Here is a 26,443-nt window from a genome sequence, read left to right as displayed (position 1 = left end):
AAGGGAGAAACGTGCCAAGAAGAAGGCACGCTTGGCAAACCCTCACCATGATCAACTCCTGCCCGGAAACATGTCCCCACTGTGGAAGGACGTGTGGATCCAGAATTGGCCTCCACAGTTAAAACCTGTGTTTATGGAAGACACTCTTCAATGCACACTAAAGATTTTCCCAAGCATTCCTGTTTTATTGACCTAACCTAGCCACTTGGTCACTCATTGGTTCTATTGTTTTTAAATTCTACTTTATTGTTTGTATTGTTTTTGTATCTGCTGTACAGCACTTTGAAATGTTTATGGTCTGAAAAAGAACAAATGAATAAATAAAATCATAGGTCCCTGCCAACAGGATATTCAAGGTAGGACTGACAAGTCAAACCAGGCCTAAAACGTCACATTGGTTACTGAACTGTTTTCTTTCACAGATGGCATTTTATTTAGCAAGATGTATATAGCACTTCATTTGTTAAAAATTACCTTTCAAGGCGTGAACAAGCTTAAGACATGTTGAGGATAAATACATCGTATGATCCAAGTGGGTCGCTCAGTTCATTAGAGCATGGCGCCGATAACACCAAGGTTGCAGGTTCGATCAACTCTACATGCAGCTGCTGGGTGACCTTGGGCTAGTCAGACTTCTCTGAAGTCTCTCAGACCCACTCACCTCACAGAGTGTTTGTTGTGGGGAAGGAGGGGGAAGGAGAGGTTGGACTGGATGGCCCTTGTGGTCTCTTCCAACTCTATGATTCTATGAGAATGTTAGCCGCTTTGAGACTCCTTCGGGTAGTGATAAAGCGAGATATCAAATCCAAACTCTTCTTCTTCTACAATTCTATTATATTTCTAGCAATATGCTCTCAATATTTTGCTTTCCCTATTGTACTTTACATTTACAGAGCGTGTGGTTTTTTTGTTCTCACTTGAGAAAAACTTCATTTTTTAAAAAAAGGAAGCTTCCTTCACTTTCACACTTGATCGTATCTTTCTGTTTTTAGCATATTTTCTTAACCAATGCCCTCATACTTCAAATTTATCTTCTGATGGCAAAAGTGATACTTTTTTTGGTGATTCCATACACATACATATGTCAAATGCATGAGCAAAGCAATCATCATTCCCAGTGAGTTCTGAAGTATGTGCACCAGGCTCTGGGCATAATTTGGATTAACTCCAGGGTTACCTCTGTTCTGGTGTAGTTTCGTGACCAGCTGCTCTTAAGGGACCATTTGGCATATCTAAACTTTATGTCTCTGTCATGCTCTAACCCATGTTTAACCCAGGTGGCGCTGTGGGTTAAACCACAGAGTCTAGGGCTTGCTGATCAGAAGGTTGGCGGTTCGAATCCCTGCGACGGGGTGAGCTTCCATTGCTCGGTCCCAGCTCCTGCCCACCTAGCAGTTTGAAAGCACATCAAAGTGCAAGTAGATAAATAGGAACCGCTCCAAGCGGGAAGGTAAACGGTGTTTCTGTGCGCTGCTCTGGTTCGCCAGAAGCAGCTTTGTCATGCTGGCCACATGACCTGGAAGCTGTCTGCGGACAAACGCCGGCTCCCTCAGCCAGTAAAGCGAGATGAGCGCCACAACCCCAGAGTCGGACACGACTGGACCTGATGGTCAGGGGCCCCTTTACCTTAACCTTTACCATGCTCTAACAGTCATTTACATGAGGATAGGCCAGAGAAGCTTGAAAGACTCCAGTCTGAAACATTTAAATAACATTACAGTACCTCACCCCCTTCCCCAAAGGAGTCTTGGAGTTGTAGTTTGTTACATGTGCTGGGAATTGGAGCTCTGTGAGGAATAAATTATCCCTCACAGGTAGTTGTACTACCAACCTTACTGTATGCTTGTGAAACGTGGACCACTTATAAACACCATCTCCAACTCCTTGAAAGATTCCATCAACAGTGTCTCCGAAAAGTTTTACACATCCCTTGGGAAGACAGGTGAACTAATGCCAGTGTACTGGAAGAAGCAGAGATCACCAGTGTCAAAGCAATTATTATTCTTCAACATCAACCTCGTTGGACTGGTCATGTGCAGGTGCCTGATTATCGTCTTCCAAAGCAACTACTATATTCCAAACTTTAAAATGGAAAGCGTAATGCTGGTGGTCAACAAAAGAGGTTGAAAGACTCAATGCAAGCCTAAAAAATGTTTTAACAGTGAGTCCGTAAGTGACTGTGGAGGCCAATTCTGGATACACGCGTCCTTCCACAGTGGGGACATAGGTTTCTGGACAGGAGTTGATCACAGTGAGGGTTTGCCAAGCATGCCTTCCTCTTAGCACGTTTCTCTCTTTGGTCCTGAGTTTGGGCATCTTCAAAGTCCATGACACCTTTGGTAAAGGCTGTTCTCTAATTGGAGCGCTCACAGGTCAGTGTTTCCCAGTTGTCAGTGTTTATACTACGTTTATTTTTAGATTTGCCTTGAAAGAGTCTTTAAATCACTTGTTGACCACCAGCATTCAGCTTTCCATTTTTAAGTTCGGAATAGAGGAGTTGATTTGGAAGATGATAGGCATCCGCACAACATGACCAGCCCAACGAAGTTGATGTTGAAGAATCATTGCTTTGACACTGGTGGTCTTTGCTTCTTCCAGTTTGCCTGTCTTCCCAAGTGATGTGTACAATTTTTCAAAGACACCCTTGATGGAATCTCTCAATAAGGGCTGGCATAATTCGGCGAGAATCTGGAAAGAAAACAGGCCACACTGCCCTCCCCCCACATGCGCCACTTCGAAAGCATCCTATTACCGCGCATATGTTTTCTGCTGAGCTTCTATCAGGCAGATTTCGGCTTCTTGGACGCTCCTCCGCCCCGCCCGCCCTCGTCTCTTCCCAACTGCTCATTGGCCTCTCGCGCAGTTCCTGTTCTCTCTCTCTCTCCGCCCCCGCGCCCCACGTCAATCTAACCTTAGCGTTGATCCAAAAGCCCGTGCGGGCATCCGTCTGCGCCATATATGGTTTGAAGTGGGCTGGGCCTCAGCCTTTCCTCACGGTCTCGACCTGCCCTTTCCACTTCTCGGGGGCGCCGATTGGTTGGCTGGCGGCCGAGCCGGCTCTCCATTTGCTGTCCTGGAAGAGGAGGGACGGCACCCTCGGTACCTGTGTAGACGGTACCGACGGTGTGGTGAGGAGAAGGAGGAGTTTGTAGGAGGGGAGGCGGAGGGAAGGAAGAGGCCTCCCCGGAGGAGGAGGAGGATGGTCCCCGCGGTGGGGCCGCAGCCGCTCAGCCCGCCCGGCGCTCCGTCGGTGAGTCCCTCAGGTCTCGGTCGTTGTCGTTGTCGTCGTGGCGGCGGCGGCGGCGTGAGGGGAAGGGCCGCGAGGCCGGCTCCCCCTTCGTGCGCGTACCTCCTCCCCACACACACACCCGGCCCGACCCGGCCCGCTTCTTCCCCGCCTCACGCCAAAGTGTCAGTTCGTCGGGCCGGTTGTGAGGGGCTGCCGTGGCGTCGCGCTGCCCGGTTGTGAGGGGCTGCCTCAGTTCTGTCAAAACGCGTGTATGTGTGGGGCCTCCCTCAACCCCTCCCCCTTGGAGCTGCTGAGGGTCGTCAGGCATGTTGGCGGTCGCCCCCCCCCCAAAAAATATTTGCCAATGCAATACATGGTGTGGTATTTTGGGAATTATCCAGTGCTTTTTTTCTGTGAGGACGCAGGGGGACGCGTACCCCTAAACGTTTTGTGAGTAGGAAAATGAGAGTACCCTTAAACATTTTTTAGAGGGGGGGAGCACTGGAATTATCAAGTGGGGTGAGAAACGGGTCCCTTATTCTTTCACAGCTTCACACGTTATATTTCTACAAGAGTTCAGATATGAGACAACCAACTACAGTACAGGAGACGGGGTTGTTGCTTTTATTTTGATCAACCTCCCAGGCTGCCCCAAATGTCCAGTGCTCCCGGTTGCGGCTTTCTCTGCCGGGCGAGGCTGGGGTGGGGTGTCGAGGGGACGAGGCTTCCGAGGCTACGGGCCATGCACTTCGTGTCTGGAGCGAGGAGGTCTGAACAGGGCGGCCCGCGGAAACCTCCATGTGCAAAGGCAGTGTACCCCCTGGAGCAGATAAGATGCTGGGGATGCGCAAGGGAAGATTGGTTGCAGCTCCGTGCCTTGTTTGTAAATTTTGCAGGAAGGAGGCATCTTGGGGGGCTGCTGTCGGAAACCGACCTCAGGACTAGGTGATCTGTTGCAGCGGGACTCTCCCTGTGTAGCTGTTATACAGGCAGGTAGGCAGGCAGGCAGACATGCTAAGCACTTTGCAGGGGACTGTATAACGCATTATAATCTGGATTTTGCTTGTAGCAAAGGGAGCAAGGAGTCTAGTTACCAAAATACTCATTTGATAACATGGCCATGTTGCATGCCACAGACAAAAAAAGGTCTGGCAATAGTAGTGATGATGATGATGATGATGATTTATTTAAATTACAACCTCAGTCTGGCATTGGCAATATGGGAAAAAAATAACGCTGAGTTTTTGTACAGGGCTTTTGTGAAGATTATTGAATTGAGTTATGGAAACGTTTTGGAAGTTATGAGATGCCAGATTAAGATGCCACATAAAAACCACATCCTCCTAATTTGTATCACTAGTGAGTTTCCTTGCTTACATGGCTGTCGTAAGACACTGTTCTGGTGTTGTTGTGTTATAGTTATGACATACACTTTTATTATTCAAGCTAAATGTATTAATGGTAAATTTGTTCTCTTGTTTTGTACCCATAATTTTTTATTAACCTCTTCATGTTGTTTTATTTACACACACACACACACACACATAGGCAGACATACTCTGTACAGCTTTTTGTGATAATGCAATTATATTTAGTGTTTACATGCTTGGCAAATTTTTTTGAAAACAACATGAAAAAGGGGGCAAGCATTGGGGGAAGTTTTGGTACTCTCACCCGCCATTGAACTCACTGTGTCTTGACTATACACTATTTTGGCTTTAGGCACTGTCCATGGAACATAACCTTGGCATAAATTGGGAATCGCCTGTACTTTGAAATTTTCTTCTATATGCTTAACTTTACATTCTGACAACCATATGCTTAACTTTGCATTCTGACAACCATATTAAGAAACACAGACTACAGTCCTAACAATGCAGATCCACTTGTGTCAGTTTATTTTATTTTAGAGGAATTTGTTCCCAGGTGATTGTATAGGATTGCAGCCTCCTCTTCAAAAGTAAACCAGTAAATACTACTTTCAAATCAACATGATTAGGATTAAGATTGATTGGTAGCATGCCTAAGCATTGTTTTTCTGGTCCCACTACAAATTTATAACACCAGCCCCCTCCCACACACATCCCATAATCCCATCCAATACATACAGTTGCACGAGGCATTAACTAAAAGTTTGTCTTTTAATTCTGAAATTATATTTTTTGCATTTCCAAAATTATACCATGGCCTACTGTAATTGGGGCTTTTCAACCATGCCCCCCAACACCTAGCCTGAATATGAGTCCTACGAATGTTTTTGCCTATTTTAACTTTTTGGTTGGTCCTAATGTTAGTGTTTTTATTTTTTATTCTAATGGACCAGCATGTGTACAAACATTTTATATATTGACCAGTTTATTTTTTGTGTTTTGTGTTCTTTTTCTTTGCTAAATTAATTAACTCCTCAAAGTAAATTTCTCTTGCAAACTGACTCTTGTTAAGAGAAAGTAACTACATTGCTTAACCATTCTTATTTTCTGTAAATCACTTGCAATTTTTGATGACTGCTAGCTCGCTGAAACTCATTTTCTACAAGAGTCACTTCCAATTGTTAAGAAAATCCACAAAGCAATGCATACTTTACAGAAAATTCATTGCAGTTGGAGTGTTGTGTGAACTGCATTTAATAAAAAGTGAGGATAGTTTATATTCTCTTCAAGCAACATATCACAAGGGGGGGGAAATCAAAGATCTAGAGTGTACTTGTGAGAGCCTGTAAATTCTGCCAGCAATGCTGAGTCCCGCTGTCCCTGGAATCAATGTCTTTGTTTATTATGATGCTTTGTCCACAGAGTTGCTTGTTCTGCTCTAACACTGCTTGCCATTGGCTTCTGCTAAACTCACAAGATCTCAGAAATAGGTACAAAGACAGAGGGGGGGAAAGTTTCTTTATCCCCAAGCATGATTTATAGGATGCTAGCTTACTAGATGCTACTAGTAGGAAAGCTGCCTGTGGACAAATGCTGGCTCCCTTGGCCTGAAAGCAAGATGAGCAACACAACCCCATAGTCGCCTTTGACTGGACTTAACCGTCCAGGGGTCATTTACCTTTTTACCTTACTAGTAGGATACTAAGGTGGGGGTCTAATTTGAAGTAACAAGTGCAAGTAAAAAAAGAGAACCAGATACCATATTGGCCTGAACATAAGCCACACTCCCCCCCCCCAAATTCCGACCATGAAAAGTTAAAGTGCGGCTTAAATTCATTACCTTACACCGCTAGCAAAGCGATGTGGCTCCCAAGCCTCCCCCGAGCCATTGAAATGAAGGGGGAAAGGGGAAGGTTGTCGGCAAAGTGGTCCCCCCCCCCAGGAAGCAGCCCGGGTATTGTCTTTTTTTTCTTGTTCCCCATTTACATTTAAAGGTGCAGCTTATATTTGGGTGTGGCTTATATTCGGGCCAATACGCTATCTCTTTTGATGTAAAAACTATGATCACCCTTCCAGGCTTTATACATGAAGGGAGCTGGCACATGAACAACGAATGTGGCTGTCTGGCCATGTTTAATCTCTGAAATTATTATTAATAATGAATATACCACTTAATGCCCAGTTGTCTTCTAAGTAGTTTACAAAACAAAAAACAACACTGTTAAAATACATAATGGAAACAAAATTTTAAAAAATCCTTCCAGCAGCACCTTAGAGACCAACTAAGTTACTCCCTCCTACCCCCACCACAAGGAGGGAGTAATACCCCTCCCCATCCTCTCACTATATATAAGCATCTGGTGACTTCTGTTTCAGTGTATCTGTATGTGCATGTACACGAAAGGTCATACCAATGACAAACTTAGTTGGTATCTAAGGTGCTGCTGGAATTTATTATTATTATTTTTTTACTACGTCAGACCAACATGGCTACCTACCTGTAACTAAAATACATAATGATATGCCATAATTGAAGTCCACTGGAAAACAATCCAATCGGGATGTTAAAATGCAAACTTCATTGATTAAAGTATTCATTGAAACAGCCCCATTAAAACAGCACAAGAATTAAAGCAGGAGACTTAGGTGAAGAGATCAAGGGAATGCCAGGTGCATCTTCAAAAGGCAATGGGATGCCAGTACATTCCACAACACTGGTGCCATGAGTGAAAAAGCCTGACACCACATCATTAGGGCATGGATGATATAAAACTAATCAGGTTCTGTTTGTTGATCTTAATGGTCTTACTGAGCAGTGGAGGTGAAACTGATTTTTCAGGTAACCATGTCCAGTGTTGTTTAGGGCTGTATATCAGGCACCCCAAAACTTCAGCCCTCCAGATGTTTTGGACTACAACTCCCATCATCCCTGACCACTGGTCCTGTTAGCTAGGGATCATGGGAGTTGTAGGCCAAACCATCTGGAGGGCCGCAGTTTGGGGATGCCTGCTGTATATATACGTAACAAGATGTTAAAACTGGTTCATTGACCTATAGAACCATAGCAGAGCCTTTAGTGATGGTGTGATACATGCCCAGTAAGAAGCACAATTAACCACCTGGGCTGTGGCATTCTGTACCAACTGCAGTCTCTGGACTAGTTGTAAGGCAGCCTCACACAGAGCACATTACAGTAATCCAAACGTGAGGTTACCAGCACATGAGTCACAGTAGCCAACTCAAACCCAAGAAAAGTTGAGTTTGGAAGTTCACAAATATTTGTGGAGTTCCACTTTACAAACCATAGTAGTGGTTATTAGTGGTACACAAACCAGAACATTGTATCAATATATTTTAACGTTTCTTGGGAGGGCGGATATGCTGAAAGGTGGGCTAAAAAAATCTATTTAACTACAGTAAACTAAACAGAACTTGGTTTCTCTCCCCCTCCTATTACTGAATGTATTTAATTATTCCAATGACTGTATCCTTTAAATGTAAGCAGAGGTCCTTAGAATTCCAATAAATTCTATCTGTCTCACTTAGGATTGTGAAGTATGGTTTGAGAAACATCAACACACTAGAAGCTGGAGTACTATTGCAGTCTTGTAAACAGCCACTCACCAGTGGTGAGTATAAATAAACTACCTAGTCACCTATAGAGAAGCTTTGCATGGTTGCATTTTTTAGGCTACAAATGAGGCCTAGCAGGCTAGTTAGTGTCCTTCGTGGTGCAATTTATTAGGTTGTGCTGATCTAAAAGACGCCAGCGGAAGTTTAACTGTAGAAAAAAACGCTTGAGAGTCAGGGTTTTCAGATGGAATGATAATGTTTGGTGCTTCTAGAATCGTTACTTTTGGTTCTGTTCTTCTAGATCCTCATCTCTCAAACTATGCCAGAGATGACAGAGAAGGCTCCTCTTAAGAAACAACACCGGTAAGTGTCCTGTTCACAAATATAATTACAATGCAATTCTTCGTCTATCTGTTTTCTAGGCAGGTGGTGGCAACAGGAGCATAACAACTTAAGCTTTTACAAGTGTTGCTATTAGGTGAAGTCAAAGACTCTCCAAAGATTATGATGTTCAGTGGTACTAAGATTATTTTCTGAGCCCTGTATACATTATACAAAAGAGAATACAAATGTGCACAAAATTTGGATACACCTTGCAAAGTCTTACCCTCTTTTGCAGGTAGTGTATAGAATACATATACAGTCGTACCTCGGGTTACGAACACCTCGGTTTGTGAACAATTCAGGTTACGAACTGCGCAAACCCGGAAGTGTTTTCGCCGTGCATGCGCAGAAGCGGCGCGCGCGGTCGCATGCGCAAAGCGCGAAAATCGCAAAAATCACGCTTTGCGCATGCACAAAATGGCGCTTCGGCTTGCGTTCGGCTTACGAACTTTTCGGGTTACGAACTGCGATCCGGAACGGATCGTGTTCGTAACCCGAGGTATTACTGTATGCACAAAATTTGGATACACCTTGCAAAGTCTTACCGTCTTTTGCAGGTAGTGTATAGGGCTCAAAAATAAATCGGGGGGTCATGCACAAGTAATAAGATGTCTGACAGACAGAATGTCAACAACTGAAGCTTTTCTTATAATTGTATTTCCATACCAGAAAAAGTTTTAACCAGTTGAGTGTGTGCTTGCTTAAAGGCACAAGCCATGAATAGTCCCATTTAAGTGTTTAAGCAGCAGCACCAACCCTTCTCCAATGTATATTTCCCCAATTGGTGGGAAAGCAATACTGCCCCCATGTTGCTACTACAATAATCTTAAGTCCCCCCCCCCTGCAAAAAATAAAATAAAAACCGAACAGACCAAAATGACTTGATCACAACACTGGAGCACTGTAGGGGTGGCAGGGCCAATAACTCAGCAGTATTAGTATAGCAACATTGAGTTACTTGGAGGGTGATTTTTTTTAATGCTTAAAATTCATTTTAAATTTCATTTTTGCATGAAATTAATGTGAACTCCTGTCTTTGCTGCTACCTGTTCCTTTTGGGTGGGCATGCTACTGCCCTGACGCAGGTGCACTGGATTTGTCAGTTATTTTCTCTGAGCAGTGATCTCGCCTATCCCATGGAAGACCAAACAAAAAACAAAAAACTTCAAAATAAATTGGGCAAGCCTTCTCTGTTGTTTGACTCTAGAGAGAATTAGAGGGAGATGTGTACCTGGAAAGACCAAAAACAACATAGTAAGTCCCTTCCCTGGATCATTTTGAAGCTGTCTTTTGGTCTTCCCTTGGGTTTGCATTAATATTTTTTAATATATGGTCCTTTCCATGTCACATCTGACATTTTAAAAAAATTAAATAAATGTTTTTAGTGTGTTAAATGAACTATCAAACAAACCAGTACGCCTGTGCATTATTTACATGCAACATGAAATATGACCAATCAATATAGATCCCTGTTCTGACCCTCTGCTGAACTTCCCTTATAACAAGATAAGGAAAAGATCTCTGCCAGCAATGTGGGGACAGGTCCATACTTATGTGCCATATCTCCACTGGTGTACTCTGGTACTATTCATCTGAACAGCACTGTCTAAGCTCTAGAGTTGAATGCGCTTTAGTGTTTTTAACCCACATTTTATATCCTTGTATCTGCCAAGTTTCTTATAAGACCTCTCCAGACAGGTCATGTAACTTCTCATGTTCACTAATGCACCTTCAGGGAAATGGAAGCTAAGCTGCACCACTGTTCTTATTGCTGAGTTTCTTAGTCATCAATAAGTACAGTGGTACCTCAGTTTAAGAATAGCCCTGTTTGCGAACTGTTTGGTTTACGAACTCCGCAAAACTGAAAGTAGTGTCCCGGTTTGCGAACTTTACCTCAGTCTAAGGACGGAAGCCGAACGGTGGAAGGGCACTAGCGGCAGGAGGCCTCATTAGGGAAAGCGTGCCTTGGTTTAAGAATGGTTGGACTTCTGGAACGGATTAAGTTCGTACACCAAGGTACTGCATAGCCTGCACATGATGAGAAGTGGTTATAACTTAATTTGTTCTCTTTGGTCAAGTTTCTAGTCCCATGATTGGTATACAAGTGTGCAGTCAAACCTACAAAATAAGGAAACAGTGCAAAAACATGCTTAGGATAGTAAGAGTACATAAAATTATGATAATTTCCATCAGTATGAAAAGTACAGCACCAACAGGGCAAGAGTTTCTTTGAAGTAAAGGATGGTGGTTCCTTATATAACACAGTACACACATTGTTAAGCCCCACTGATTGGGGAGTAGTACTATGCCTTTGGCAGACAATTGGCAAGCGAAAGTGGTAGGACCTTTTCTGGGGTGTTGTCTGGTTGCATCTTTGGCTAGGACACTGGCAGAGGAAGAGGAGTGCACACAGTACACACATTGTTAAGCCCCACTGATTGGGGAGTAGAACTATGCCTTTGGCAGACAATTGGCAAGCCAAAGTGGTTGGACCTTTTCTGTGGTGGCTCCCAGATTCTGAAACGTTTCCCTCATAGAGATTAGCATGGCCTCTATGCTGTGGATTTTTAAATGGGCTCTATAGACTCATGTTTTTCTTTCTGCCTTTTCCTAAAGGCTTTTTCTTCAGAGGTATCTACAAAAGTTAGCTCTGTTTTATTAATCTTTGTAACTGTTTCAAATGGCCTTTGTTAATGTGCTACTTTTGTTACTTTTGATTGTTTTAGGTCATTATATTTATTGTTCTTTTTATGATATTGCAAACTGCCTTGGCTAGGCTGTGTCCCAAAATGTGGCATATACCCTGTTTCTCCGAAAATAAGACGTAGCCATAAAATAAGCCGTAGCAGGATTTTTAAGCGTTCAAGGAATATAAGCCATACCCCGAAAATAAGACATAGCAGCAATGCTGGCCACGGCAGGAGGAGGAAAAAAATAAGGCATCCCCTGAAAATAAGCCATAGTGGTTTGTTGTTTTTTTGAGGAAAAATAAATATAAGACAGTGTCTTATTTTCGGAGAAACACTATTTCGGAGAAACATTTTATGTCTACACACACACACATAATGCAAGCCAGATATATGTCTTGGGGATCCTTACAGCAAATGTGGTTATTTCTCTTCTCCCTTTTGTGCATTTGCTGGCAGATTAAAGAGAGTGGATTGATTAAAGAGAACTTCCTAGATACCGTAGCAAATATTGTAATTTAGCCATTTACATGTTACCTTTTTTTTTTTTACAGAAAGAAAAACCGTGAGACTCACAATGCAGGTAAGAGCTTCAGTGCTGCTGTTGTCAGAATGGAGCAGGCATTCCTCTTCGAGTTCTTCCTTCCACCAAGCATGCAAATATATGCCTTCACAATCAAAAGAGAAGTCTTATTGTTTCTGGATATGCTATCAATATACTGTTATACATCTTATGTGTTCTGTTTTTGCTAGTGGAGAGGCATCGAAAAAAGAAGATCAATGCGGGAATAAATCGAATCGGTGAACTAATTCCATGCTCCCCAGCACTGAAACAAGTTAGTCTGCTCTTCATGGCAGCTGAATATTTATTTATTTATTTATTTATTTATTTATTTAACAAAATTTATATACCGCTTGGCTGTACTAAAACCTCCAAGTATGAAATATTAAAATTATCAATGAAAACAGTTTAAACATTTAAAGATTATTAGAATTATCAGTAAAGAGATGAAAATACATCAACATCTACATGTGTGGATAGGCTTGCTAAACAAAAATGATTTAAGCAAACACCAAAAAGAGTACAGCAAAGGTGCTTGCCCAATGTCAATAGGCAGGGATTTCCAAAGTGTGGGTGCTGCCACACAAAAATATAAATTTCTTACAAGTGTGTAATGAGTATTATGTGGCACCTGTAGTGCTAGTTCCAGTCAAGTGGGAATATGTAGGAGACATGATCCAGCAAGTAAACTGGTTTCAAACTGTTAACGTCTTTATATACTAATAGTAACACCTAAAGCTTGGCGCAGAAACAAATTGCCAACCATTGAGTGTAGGTGTTAGAGACTGACAGCGTTTCACTTCCATTCAGCAACTGTGCATTGCAGTAATCCAATTTTGAAGTTGCTAGTGCCCTAACTGCTGTGGTATACAAATTTAATAATAGTAGTAGTAGTAATAATAATAATAAGTAGTAGTAGTAGTAGTAGTAGTAGGCCTGTTTGTATTGTACTGAGTCTCTGAATGTTTTTCCTAATTATCCACATGTTCCCTTGCAGAGCAAGAACATGATCCTTGACCAGGCATATCAATATATAACAGAAATGAAAAGGCAAAACAATGAGCTCCTGCTGAATGGAGGAAACAATGAGCAAGGTGAATGGGGGACTGGCTAGAATGCTCTTGCTAGAATACCTCTGTTTTTATTGTACATACATTTCAAACTAAACAATCTTTGTCTAACGTAGTAGACTTTTGCAGAACCTTTGGTCATTCAGATTTATTTATTTTTTATTTCTCTGCAGCTGAAGAAATAAAAAAGCTCCGGAAGCAGTTGGATGAACTTCAGAAAGAAAATGGGCGCTACATTGCATTATTGAAAGCCAATGACATTTGCCTTTATGATGATCCCACTGTCCACTGGAAACGGAACCTTAAGCATGCAAAAGTTTCTGTTGTTATCCCCAATGATCAGGCGCAAAAGAAGAAAGGAAACCTTAAAAAGGCAAAAGTGTCTGTTGTTATCCCCAGTGACCAGCTGCAAAAGAACATCATTGTATATTCCAATGGCAGTCAGCTTGGTGGAAGCAACCAGGGGGCATCAGTCCAAGGAATAACGTTTAATATCAGTCATAATTTACAGAAGCAGACTGCTAATGTTGTTCCTGTCCAGAGGTCTTGCAACCTAGTCACTCCTGTGACCATTTCTAGTATCTATTCCACAGAAATCAAATCAGGGGCTCAGACTTCGGTTTCTCCACTGGTATCAGGCCCATCAAATCCAGCCAAGAAAAGTATTGAGCACTCTACCTCTGAGAATGAGCAATGCCTAACTACTAGTTCTAGTGCTGACAGCTCACGGAATCCCTTGCAGCTAGTGAGGCTACAGCCTGAAATGCAGAGTTCTCCACAAGATGAAGATGACATCTCCAAATCTAAAAATAAACCAGAGACTTTCAAGTTAATTGAGAAAGCGGGTTTGCCTAGCAACAGCCTTTCTTTCAGTGCTAGTGTGGACAGATCTCTGGCTCAGCTGGCAGACATGCCCCCTAAAGAGGATTCAAGAAATGGATCCCTAGAAAGCTGTGTAGTTTCTGCAGCTAATACCACTTGTACTCCATCTGTAATGCTCTCCATTGATGGAAAGCCATCTGCAGGAAACATCCTCAAAAGCAGCAGCGGACCAGCAGCATCTGCTGTAGAAATCCAGAAGGCTGTAACAGAAATTAACACTTTGCCTGCTGCTTCTATAGATAAGTGGCCTTTCCCCAGTTCTTCAGCTGTTGGCACTTCAAATTCCAAAACCATGGGTAGCCTGACGCGAATGACTTCTGCTGGAAACACCCAGACTACTTGGACTACTTTGCAACTAGCAGGGAATACTGTTCAGCCTCTAAACCGTACTCCGTCCAACATAAACGCAGCCCTCTTAAATCAGCCAGTTAACAATGCTAGCATTACAGCATCCACTCCTAACAGGATTTTGGCAACTACTCCCAGGTTAAATAATCCTCTACCTGCTGGTGAACAAACAGCTGAGCAAATCATGGTTACTTTGCCATCCTATCCATCCTTACCTATGCAGCCGCTAGTCACTAAGACGCAGGTTCTAGCACAACCTTCAAGCAGCCTCCTTCCATTGAATCCAGCTGTGCAGCTGATTCAGATGCCCCAGCCAGTAGGTCCACCTGTCACTGCATCACCTGCTAAACAAAATGTAGTCATTTTACAGCCTTCAAATGCCAGTGCAGGCCCACCAGTGTTGAGAACTGAAGTCCCCAACAAAACTGTTAGCCAGCAGATTGTAATTATACAGACTGCTAACCCAAATCCTCTCTCCCTTTTCTCTGCTCCTCCTCCTCCTCCTATCAGAATGCCTATAAATGGAGCCGCTCCCTCAACAAGTGCTAGTAATCCTATGCAAAACGCCTCTGGCCCTCATATGTTTGGTGGGAAGCATCTTGTCCATATTTTGCCAAGGCCATCTTCTGCACCATCTTCTGGCCCCACACAAACGTTTTCAGTTGCAATGGCTAACCAACATCTTCCACAGACTATTTCTTTAAATGGGCAGCTGTTTGCATTGAAGCCTGTGAAGTCCTGTTCTGGAGGTTCTGATCAAACCCCTATGCAAGTTATTCAGCCTACCACCAGTGAAGATCCAAATACAAACGTTGCCCTCAATACATTTGGTGCTTTAGCTAGCCTCAATCAAACCATATCGGAGATGGCTGGACAGAATTGTGTGCAGGTGTCTACCAGTCAGCCTACAAATCCATCAACGATCAGCAGCCAAACCACACCAAGTAACCCTGTTCTGCTGTCAGCTACTGTAGCATCCTCTTCAGCTGCTGAGAATGTAATGTTAACTAGTGTTTCGTGTTCAGTGGGTGCTTCTCCCCCCAAAACCTCATTTGGTCTGGGTTCAAAATGGTGTAATAAAAGTACTAAAAAATGCTTGGTGGCCAGCAGCAATCTTGCAGGTCAAGTGAATTCATGCAAAGATTTGAAGAAAATTGATAGTGGGGATGTGGAGGCTACCCCTGAGCATCCTGGAAGTGACATCTTGCTTGAAAACATGCCTGATAATGTGGTGTTGCAAAGCTTAGCCATATCACAAGCAAATAGTAGGGTAGCACCTAGTGACGTTGCCCAAAATGATGCTTCCGATTCCCATCCCAAAGAGAGACTGAAAGCTGAACAAGATATGGAAACTACCCTGGCATCTGACCTGAATGCAGCTATAGTGCCGAGATCGTTGCCTCTCGAATCGGCCTCATCAGAACAGTTTGAAGTGGTTGCTCCCGTCTCCAGAGAGTGTGCATCTCTGACTCCTCAAACTAATTCAGCAACAAATTCTAAGTTATCAGAACCATCCAAATGCATCCCCACCAGCCCTTTAACATCTTCTGACTCTCAGGTGACAGCTTCTCATATTTCTGGGACATCTGTGGCAAACAGTGGGGCGAGTGCAGAGGGCGTTCCCAGAACAGAGGTGTCTGAAATCTGCACAATGGAACAAAATTGTTCCATAGTCATGCAGGCCAGTGATTTGTTAGAAGAGCAAGGCCTGACCAAGATTTTCTCTGATTTCAGTAAAGTGGGAGAAGCTGTAGAAAAAAACTTCTCGGCTCAAGTTGAACACCCTGATTTTCACACCCAAAACACTAAATCAATTATAGACTCGAATGACTTGGCAGAGAAGCAGGAAGGGCTCTTGCTGGTGAACATTGAAGAGGAAAACCTTGCACAATCTCACTCCTGTACCTCTGAACAAGAAACAGTCACTGCTAACAGACAAGCAGACTCTCCCATGTCAACTAGCTCAGGCAGCAGTTGTGGATTCTCAGTTGCATCCATGTTGCCAGACACATGCAGAGAAAATGTTCCCAACAACACTTCAGTGAATACATGCAACAGCTGTACATTTTCAGAGCAAACGGATATTGTAGCTTTGGCAGCAAAAGCAATTTTTGACCAAGAGGCTCATGCAAAAGGTATAGCAGCAGTGTCAGGAGTTGCTGTTTCCGTTTCCAAGGATGATGAAGTGGCATCTCTAAGAAGAGACCAGTCTTTTAAGTCTCACACCATTAAAGATGCAGACCAGATAGAAACAGCGCCAAGAAATTTCAGCACCCAGAATGCAGTGAAAATAAATGTTGATAGGTCAGTCGAAAAGCAAAGCTGTTCTGTTGGAGTGGAAGTGTCCAGTGTAACATTGCAAATTCCAGTCTCCCAGTCTTCAAGCACATCAAGCTTAAGTGTCAATAATCTCATACATCAAAGCTGCATCATCCACCCTGTTGTGAGCTGCTCAGGTTTACCCCCGACTTCAGGCCAATCAGCTGTTCCTGTGACTATGACTCCATCCATGCCCACTAATCCATTTATGACTCAGTCTCCAGGACATTCTCCAGTGCTAATGACAGATTATGCTTCAGAACAACTGTCTGCTGTTCGGACCAGCACCATGCAGGCTTCTCAGATGCATGAGCCACACTTAAAGCAACAAAGCCAGGAAAGCCGCAAAGACCCTGTCAAACGTCCTGTTCAAGATGATCACCTGCTTTCCACACCGAAGAGACAGAAACACTGCCAGACGGCACCTATGCAGCTTGAAGGGATGGCTTTGCTGAACCAAACAGCCAACGATATTTCAGATCAAAGTCGAATCCTTGTCAACCAAATCCCCTCCAACTCTTCCAATATGGCAGTATCAGGGAGCAGTCAAGGGCACACTGATAGTCTTAGCCGGTTGTTCCCAACCAGCAATTTTGTGTCACCTGCTCTGAGGCAAGCTGAAATTCAGTGTAATTCTCAGCCTTCTGTCCCAGATCAAACAGGACAGCACCTGCAACCTATTCAACATGCTCCCACTCAAGGAATGACCCACCTTCATACCAATCCATATATAAAGCAGCAGCAACAACAGGCTGGACAGTTAAGAGAAAGACACCAGTTGTATCACCTCCAGCATCACATTTCTCATGCAGAAAGCCCTATCCATTCCCAAGCCCTCAGCGTCCACCAGCAAAGAGTAATGCATCAAGAGGCACAAATGCAGAAGAAAAGAACCCTCATCCAAGCAGCCCAGCCTACCACACTTGCTTTACAGCAGAAGCATCATGGAAACGACCAGTCACGGTCAAAGAGCAGCCAACCCCACCCCCATCACCCGCAGATGCAGCAAATGCAGCAGCACTATACATCTTCTCAGCCTGAGAAGACATGCGAGAACCCCACTGCAAACAGAACTCACCACAGCCATCCTCAGAGCCATCTGAATCAGGACATTCTGCATCAGCAAGCACCAGATGTGGGCAACAGACAGACAGGTTCTGGAGTTTCTTCTGAACATGTGCCAGGACATAGCCAGATGCAAAGACTTATGACCTCCAGGGCTTTGGAGCAGCAAATGGTATCCCAACCTAGTATTGTCACCAGGTCATCCGACATGACCTGTGCCCCCCACAGACAAGAAAGAAATAGGGTTAGCAGCTACTCTGCAGAGGCACTTATTGGAAAGACTCCCTCTAATTCAGAGCAGAGGCTAGGAATATCCATTCAGAGCTTGAGGGCTTCAGATAATCTTGAAATGAGAAATTACCTTGATATGTCTAGGAATAAAGGATTGGTAATCCATAACATGCAGGGACGCATGTCAGTAGACCATACGGTTGGATCAGATGTTCAAAGACTCTCTGAGTGCCAGACATTCAAGGCAAATGGCACTAACCAGCAGTTTGATGTGCAGTCCTCAAGGAACAGTGAAATAGGGACCTCAATGTCATCCCTCAGAGGTATGCAGACACAGGCTTTTCGAATTGCTCAGAATGCTGGACCACCCATAGACAGACAGAAGAGGTTGCCCTATCAGCCGGTTCAGGGCATTTCAGCAGGAAATGTTATTCCTCCCCCAAGAGACAATGAAAATACATGCCACCAAAGTTTTATGCAGAGTTTACTTGTCCCTCATCTTGGAGATCAAGTCAGTGGGGGCCAAAGACCAATTCCAGAGCACCAGAGAAATCCACAGTGTGCCACTTCTTCTATTGTTGAATATAATTGCCCCCCAGCAAGAGACAGTATTCACATTCGAAGAGAAGGTGATGGTCAGAACAGGGAAAGTTGTGATATGTCTCTTGGTGCTATTAATAATAGGAACAATACATTAAATATCCCTTTTTCAAGTTCCTCTGGAGATATTCAGGGTCGCAATACAAGCCCCAATATTTCTGTTCAGAAATCCAATCCCATGAGAATGACAGAGAGTCATGGAACCAAGGGTCACATGAATGCTCCAGGTTCTAGCAATGTGCATGGAGTCGCCCGACCTCCTCTCACCCACCCACCCGTCTCTCGGAATGCTGAGCAAGTCCCACCATCAGTTCGTCAACCAAATTCTTCAGTTACTCAGCGATCAAGACATCCTCTCCAGGATAACAGTGGTTCTAAAATTCGCCAGCCTGAAAGAAATCGTTCTGGAAATCAAAGACACGGAAATGTGTTTGATCCTAGTCTTCCCCACCTTCCTTTGGCTGCCAGTGGTAGTATGATCCTTGGAAGGCAACAACCTGCTCTAGAAAAAAGAGGCAGTATTGTGCGATTCATGCCTGAGGGACCACAAATGACTAATGATAGTGCAGCTCCTGATCAGCACAGTCTGTCTCAAAATTTTGGATTCCCTTTTATTCCAGAGGGTGGAATGAATCCCCCAATAAATGCCAACGCACCGTTCATTCCACCAGTGACTCAATCTAGTACTACTCGAACACCAGCCCTGATTCCAGTAGATCCTCAAAATACGTTGCCATCTTTTTATCCGCCATATTCTCCTGCCCATCCCACCCTTTCTAATGACATTTCAATCCCTTATTTTTCTAACCAAATGTTTCCTAATCCAAGCACAGAGAAGCCAAGTGGTGGAGGTTTAAACAATCGCTTTGGCTCCATCTTGTCTCCTCCCAGGCCAGTGGGCTTTGCCCAGCCAAGTTTCCCCCTTTTGACGGACATGCCCCCAATGCATATGGCCAATTCATCTCACTTGTCCAATTTTAATTTGACTTCTTTGTTCCCAGAGATTGCTACAGCTCTTCCTCCAGATGGTTCAGCAATCTCACCTCTGCTCTCTATAGCGAACACTTCTGCTTCTGATTCTTCCAAGCAATCATCAAACCGGCCTGCTCACAACATAAGCCATATTCTAGGTCATGATTGCAGTTCAGCTGTATGAAATGTAGTGGCCAGGAGTTAGAATGGTGAATTATTTTATGTGTGTAGTATGCATATTTGTGTTTATACATGCATGTGTTCATGTATGCATTTGGGATTGCCATCCTTGAAAAGACCACTCATAGCATCACTGTTTGTGGGGAGTATATATACAATAGCAGGTGCTTCTGTATTTCTACATACCCATGTTGCTAATTTAAAGTAGCAGGTGCCTATCTCAATGCTTACTAGTAAGATTAAGACTCAACATCTTGATCTGTTTTAACAGAGTTCCAGATTATCACCCCCTGTGCCAAGATGAGCCTTGTGCAAAATTAAGTCCAGGGAAACTGAAGAGTTGCATTTATAGTTCTTGGAGAGTGGTTTTTCTTTTTTACCCAGGAAGTAGATACATGAGGGTCTCAAACACATCTCAAGTTGGTACAAAGGTTTTGAGTCAATGCACACTAGATCATTTTTACTATTTGTGTTGAAGTTTATCATAGACATCTTTCATAGGGCTGACTTCATGTGATAGATTCTGATGGGCATTTAAAGCTTAGTGCCATGCCTAGCTTCTGAGGAACTGTATTAATGTATTGCGTAATGGGAAATGCTGCCTCTCTTCTGAAACATATTGTTTATTGCTCTCCTCCTGAGGCTTTTATTTTTAGCATTTTTTCTGCTAACAATCCATAGAATTTTTTAAAAAATCATTTATGTTCCGTTCCGTTCATATATGTTGATTTCTCCCCCACAGCTTGTATGCTGTGAGTTTCTCAGGGTATCATTTTTGTGTCTTGCTTATCACTTTTTTGAGGAGGGGAATTATCTCCATTTTTACCATTGTAATGTTTTTCTTTCATTTTCCCTCAGATAACTCTTGACTCTTGTAACATGAGAGCATGTAATATGAACATATTGTGTGACAAATATTGTTGGGTGAAACTGTAGGCAAATACAACATTAGTATCAAGCGCTTATTTAAATGTATTAGTTTGCACTTACAAAGCACCTTCTGTCCAGAAACTCTTTGATGGGAGCAGAAAGAGGAGCATGTGAGGGTTTGAGCACTTAGCAAAATGGGATGGTCTTGATGAGGCAAAGTTACAGCGGAGAAGCACTTGTCAGTAACTTAATAGATGAAATGTGGCAAGTAATAGGTGAATGGCTCATTTCCTGTTGTAATTGTTACAATTGCTTCTTTTTTGCACCCTTTTGGATTGTTCAGAACATACAGCAATATTGTTTCAAAGAGTCTTCCTCAGCTGATGGTAGCCAGGCTATGCCCTGGCAATAAAAAAATTGGCCTGGGCTACTTCCTTGGTGATTGCTAACTTCTTTGTGGGACTTAAGAAGAAGAAAAACGTAGGCAATTAGATAGCCAGAAGAACCTTAGAGGTAGCATATAAAGGGATCTTAGAATGGGTATAGTATATAGTCATTGCTTAGTAAATGTGCTGAAGTTACAGCATGGGTCTGTCTTGGAATAGCGATTCAACAATGTCCTCAGCAGCACCAGTTGTTTTTAGGGCCTCCTGTCTCAGAACAGGGATTTGTAATCTCCAGTGGGAAATCTGAAGTCAGAATCAGAACTGTAGGAATATCCACAAACTCAGCTTTCTAATGAGTACCCCAGAAGGTTCAGTTGGCCATACTGGAAGTTAGCTTTCTAGTATTGCAGTGGCTGATTCACAAAGGGAAGTAAGGTAGGACAGAGTGGAACAGCTTCCATGGACCTGCATGACACATGCCTGAAAACAGAGGGAATTTGAATCTTGGACTCTGACTTTCTGTGTATATCTAAAAGAAGGGTGTGCATATTATAATAGCATATTTCTGTTTTGAAGGATGTGCCTTCAGTTTGCCCTGGAGTTCAAGTGTCCTTATGTGCTTCAAAATGCTATCCTCTTGCTCACCTTTTCAGGGTAGGACCCATGGCTTGTTGCTTTCTTCTAACTCCAGCTATAGTAGCTGCCACATAACACACATTTTTGTCAATCAGCAATGGCAAAACAAGCCATTTCCTCTTAGAATCCAGTATGTGAAGGTAAACTTAGAACCCCGGGGCATCCAGATTACTTTTAAAACAACGAACAGCTCTCTTGGCCATAGTTTGTGCATAGCATGTTGGGAAGCATCTAGCTTCGTGGTGATTTCAGTTCATTGGCTTGGCAGGGTCATTCAGCCTGGATATCTGGGTCTCCAAGTGCTTGGGGAATTCATCACTGTGAAAGAATGTATGCTACCATAGTTGTAATCAAGAGCTTGATTCCATATATATTGTCTCAAGAAAAGGGTGGATACAGTAATTCTTTTCAAAGGGCATACTAGCATGATAAGACATGTGTGTGTGTGTATGTGCAGACATCAGAAACACATGGATTCCTAGCATAATTTTTTCAAAAGCAATTGTCAAGTAACCAGTTATTTGGATTCTTCATTTCATGTCATTCCAGCTACTTGGTTCAGTTTGGAGACTTCTCTGTGTTGTACAATTTAACTACTTAAGAGATGTAATAGAATTCTCTCTGAGTTTCTGATAATATCACTTGGATAATGTCTGAAATGAACATCTGACTCTTTCTTCGAAGGCTTTATCTCTTGCTGCATGAAAGTGTTGTCATTTGCCATGATGAATAAGGTATATTTGACATGCCTTACTCCACTTAACCAATTTTCTAAGGATGTGGAGCTGTTCCTTAGTGTTATGCTCCCCTGAAAAAGCTGCAGGACCCCTTAAAAACCCTTAACTATTCAGTCTGTTTAAGTTTGTTAGACATGCACTAATTGTGTTTGAGGGGTTTTTTGTAGTTCAGAAATCAGAAGGACTATCTTGATTGTCGATAGAAAAGTTAAAAATTCAAATCAATTATTATTTGCTAAATTTATAACACACTCTCCTGAAGGAGCCTAGGACAGCATTCACATCAAATTCCTGAAATTTCTACAAGTAATTTAATTCTGTAATGAAAGAGGACATAGCAGGTTAACTCTTTTTCTGTCGTGGACCCCATGCTAGGGTGTGGAAGGGGCACTTTGCTGTGCTACTTCTTGTATACACATGCCAAGTTTCTGTTGAGTTGTCCCTGTGAAAATGGAGAGCTCTGTGTTGCATTTGTTAGTCAAGTATTTTTAAAAGCACTTGAAAAGGTCTGCAGTGTCTGGACTAAAATGTATGGAACTATGAACATTTTATTTTTAAAAATTATTCATAATTAGTACTCACTGGTTTTTTTAAAAAATTAATAACTCACATTTGGATTCTTTTTTGCTTCCTTATTCTGGTCTTAAAAATGGAAGGGAAAGAAAACTGCTACTTTATAGAAATTATGATGTTGTGCCTTGACACTGCGTTGGTATTGCCTCACTGTTCTATAACTTACATTGTTTAACCACCTTCCATCCCCCGTTTTTAGTTGGTTGTGCTTTACAGTTAGTGGTACCACTAGTATTGAGAATAATCAGTTTTCTTGTCATTTTGCATCAGAGGAATTCAGTTTAAATACTCAAATAATGAAGAACTAAGGAAACTTAAAGAGAGACTTTCCAAGACAACATGGCAAGTCAGAGACATATTAGAATCCTAGTTTTCCTGGGATGCCTTTATACTATTTTATATTTGTCATAGAAGTTCATTTCTATGCAAAAGGTTGTGCTTAGGTTGTGCTTAGGATTCTGTAAACTGGTTAGATGTGGTTTAAGTGCAGATAATGGGGAAGGGCTGGAAAACAGGCCGTTCAATATGAGAAAAGGCTTCTGCATCTTATTTTTCTGAGCCAATATCTATTGTGGCCCTCCCCTTCCCCCCGCCTGGTTTTTATTTTAGTTCTGCCTCCACCGCCAAGTTAGCAAGACATCTACAGAGCTGGGAGGGTTTATGTTTTAAATTCTGTAAATTGGTGTCTATTTCCCACTTTCTGACGAAGGAAAAAATTAAGACTGCTAAAACGTTCAGTGTGTTCTGTGGTATAAGATAATAGATAAACCACTTCTGTGGGTTTTATCTATATTGAAACTTCTTACAAGGACTTTCTGGCAGACACAACTGTGGTAGATAGCTGCTAATGTGAACCTTAGTGCTGTTAAGACATTTTTTAAATGTCTGTCTTGACATTGTCTGCGGTGGCAGTTTTGCTGTCACACATGCTAGAGGAGCTTGAGTGACTGTGGGGAGTTCTGTTTAGCCAAAAATGGTCATGTCTCAGTAGAATCCTTGGAGTACAAACTGATACAAAGTCCATAAATTCGATCACATCTTATCTTCTCCTTTCAGGCGGTTGTGTTCTTCACTAAAGAGCCAACATGCAGAGATCTTCTCTCTCTTCTTTGCAGAATGTGCTGAACAAATTGGTCTGTTATGTACTAGCAAGCCATTTGACTCATCATCTCTTAGCTTTATTTTCTTAATACCGCTGTGCAGTTTAGTAACATCGCTGTCCAATTTTGTAATCTTATCAAGATCTTTTGCATTATGCGTGACCTTCTAACACTTTCTCCTTACCAGCACTGCTTAAGGGAGTTAAAACAACAACACTGGGGACTTGGCAGTTTATAGGTCCTATGGGATGCCAAACTGGAGACATGAACCATTGTGCTGTTCTCACTATCACATGCAGATGAGTTGCATGTAAATATAGAAGCTTTAACAAAGTGTGCATATCACATCTTGTATTGTTTCTGCTGGGTGCAAGCAGACAGCCCCTTTTAATGGGAGCAATTATGGAAAACTGGATACTATACAGATTATAGGTTGTATATCATCCAGCTTTGGCAGATTGCTTCATCTCCAAGCCAGAAGCAGACATCCCGATACCCTTATGATTCCCTTAAACAACTCATAGTGAGCAACGCTTCCTTCTCTTGAAAGTAACAAATGTATTCCCTTGATTTGCACCAGTTTTTCTGCAGTGCATCCCCTAAAATTCCACATATAGCCCCTAGATTCTTTCAAGCCCTAGTACAGAAATGTGTGGTGATGTTGATCAGGCACACGAATTATTGTAAATAAGATTTTGTTCCATTTATTTTGACATCTTTTTACAAATTCATTGCATTCAGATGTAAATATTTACAACAGTGGTATTGATGAAAGGTCTCAGATTTTTATTAAATGTAACAATTTATTGATTGTATAAATTGTATAGATATGAACAAAATGGTATTTTATTTTAAAAATGTACAGTTTGTGTACTTTAATTTTTGCGTACTCTATATACTTTCTAGTTCCACTTCCTGTCCCCCTTCCAGGAAAAAAAACCCAATGCCTGTGATCCTGTGCTTAAATCCTGGCTGAAGGTTGCAGCCAAAGTTTATAAACTGTAATTTTTTAAAGAAAAATGTAAAGAATTTAAAGTCAAGAAATTCTTTTTGTGGTTTTTAACTTCTTTGATCTGCCTACTTCATTGTGGATATATTTATCATTTTTAACATCAGCTAGCAATGTATAATACAGTACATATGAAGTAACAACAGTGCTTCACTTACATCCTATCAAAAGTTCTTAGCTGAAGGGCAGGCTAATATTTTACCCATTGACAATGGAAAGTGTCCTGAGTCTCAGAGACAGAATTGTGCCCATAGCTACCAAGTTTATGTTGGAGGTGGAATTTGAAACAGCCTTTCCACCTCACACTGTCCATTGCTGGCCGCAAGTTTTATGAAATACAAAGGTTGATAAACAAGTATTTGAAAAGGGGTTCATGAATACAGTCTCTTTAGACCAGGGGTGTCAAACTCAAATTCATCGAGGGGCGCATCAGCAGTTTGGTCACCCTCAAAGGGCCGGTTGTATCTGTAGGACTATGTGTCCACTCTTTATTATCATAAATTATTGTCACTGCATTCAATTATTACTGTTTTTTGTAATAATGTAAGTAATAACTAACATAGTCAGAATAATGGCAAGTAGATATTCAAATGTACAATTCTTGTACAATTTATTGAAAAATGATTTTTGGTAACTGCACTGGGTGGTGGAGGCTCACTAGGGTTTCATGCAGGAGCTTTGCAGAGCTACTGGTACCTGGAGATGCTGGGGTCCTTCTGCATGCAGGACAGATGTTCTGCCAGTGAGCCACCACCCTTCACCAAAGGGACTGGCTGAGGTTGACTCACTGGAGCTGTTCTCCTGGTTCCAGGGTTTAAGGGCCAGAAGTATAAAGCAGCATCCTATGTTTCTGAGGAGAGGGAGAGGGAGGGAGGGAGGAAGGAAGAAAAGAGGGAGTGGGAGGGAGAGAGGAAGGAAGAAAAGAGGGGAGAGAGAGAAGAGTAGGAAATAAGGAAGGGAATAAAGAAGGAAAGAAAAAGAAAGAGGGAGAGAAGACAGAGGTGAAGAAGGAAGGAAGGAGAGGGAAAGAAAGAATAAGAATGAGGGAGAGGAAGAAAGATGGGAAGGACGGAAGGAAGAAAGGAAGGAAGAAAGAAAGAAAGAAAGAAAGAAAGAAAGAAAGAAAAGAGGGAGCAGGAGGGCGAGAGGAAGGAAAGAGGGGAGAAAAAGAAAAGTAGGAAATAAGGAAGGGAATAAAGAAGGAAAGAAAAAGAAAGAGGGAGAGAAGACAGAGATAAAGAAGGAAGGAAGGAGAGGGAAAGAAAGAATCAGAACGAGAGAGAGGAAGAAAGAAAGGGAAGGGGGGGTCACTGCCTTGATTCAGTGCCAGAAAAGAGCGCGAAGGGACCCAGGGGCAAAAAGCATTTCCCGTGCAGCGTGAGGCAGCGGGTGTCCATTTTAGGAGACGTGTGTAAAGCCTCAGAGTTGCACGTTCGTGAGGCTGAGCCGCTGCTGAGCTCACGTTCATGAGGCTGAGCCGCGGCAGGAGGAGGAGGAGGTGAGGCAAGAGGAGGAGAAGGCGGCGGCTTGCCGGGTCGGTGCCCAGCAGCGCCGTACGGAGAGTCCCGAGCCTCTGGGACGCAGCAGTGCTCTGTAGCACTTTGAATCCTCCTCCTCCTCCTCCACGCGGCGCTGCTGGGTGCTTTATCTGTGCTTCAGC

The 26,443-nt window shown here is 42.7% G+C and overlaps 1 protein-coding gene across 3 annotated transcripts; it reads left to right on the top strand.

Moving 5' to 3' along the window:
* The first annotated feature begins 3,119 nt into the window (after positions 1-3,119).
* On the top strand, positions 3,120-25,659 carry USF3 (upstream transcription factor family member 3). Of its 3 annotated transcripts, XM_035097412.2 has the most exons (7): positions 3,120-3,250; positions 8,146-8,228; positions 8,474-8,535; positions 11,798-11,826; positions 11,997-12,079; positions 12,803-12,899; positions 13,049-25,659. In XM_035097412.2, exons 3-7 carry the CDS (start codon positions 8,492-8,494, stop codon positions 19,474-19,476), a joined length of 6,681 nt encoding a protein of 2,226 aa, XP_034953303.1. In that variant the 5' UTR covers positions 3,120-3,250; positions 8,146-8,228; positions 8,474-8,491; the 3' UTR covers positions 19,477-25,659. The 3 variants fall into 3 exon arrangements, with proteins under 3 accessions (XP_034953303.1, XP_034953302.1, XP_060125015.1); XM_035097411.2 differs by lacking the exon at positions 8,146-8,228 and having other exon boundaries at positions 3,125-3,250; XM_060269032.1 differs by lacking the exon at positions 3,120-3,250 and having other exon boundaries at positions 3,270-8,228.
* The last annotated feature ends 784 nt before the right edge of the window (positions 25,660-26,443 follow it).

This window comes from Zootoca vivipara, chromosome 16, assembly GCF_963506605.1.
Source record: "Zootoca vivipara chromosome 16, rZooViv1.1, whole genome shotgun sequence".
Taxonomy (NCBI): Eukaryota; Metazoa; Chordata; class Lepidosauria; order Squamata; family Lacertidae; genus Zootoca; species Zootoca vivipara.
Note: the sequence above shows the minus strand (reverse complement) of the source record. Positions and strands in the feature narration are given on the sequence as shown.

What these genes read in the sequence shown, in the direction of transcription:
- USF3 (XM_035097411.2), top strand. Translation starts at nt 3,200, where the DNA reads ATGGTCCCCGCGGTGGGGCCGCAGCCGCTCAGCCCGCCCGGCGCTCCG. An exon ending in CCTCTTAAGAAACAACACCG is followed by an intron (nt 8,536 to 11,797) that starts GTAAGTGTCCTG and finishes TTTTTTTTACAG; the next exon opens with AAAGAAAAACCGTGAGACTC. An exon ending in CCGTGAGACTCACAATGCAG is followed by an intron (nt 11,827 to 11,996) that starts GTAAGAGCTTCA and finishes TGTTTTTGCTAG; the next exon opens with TGGAGAGGCATCGAAAAAAG.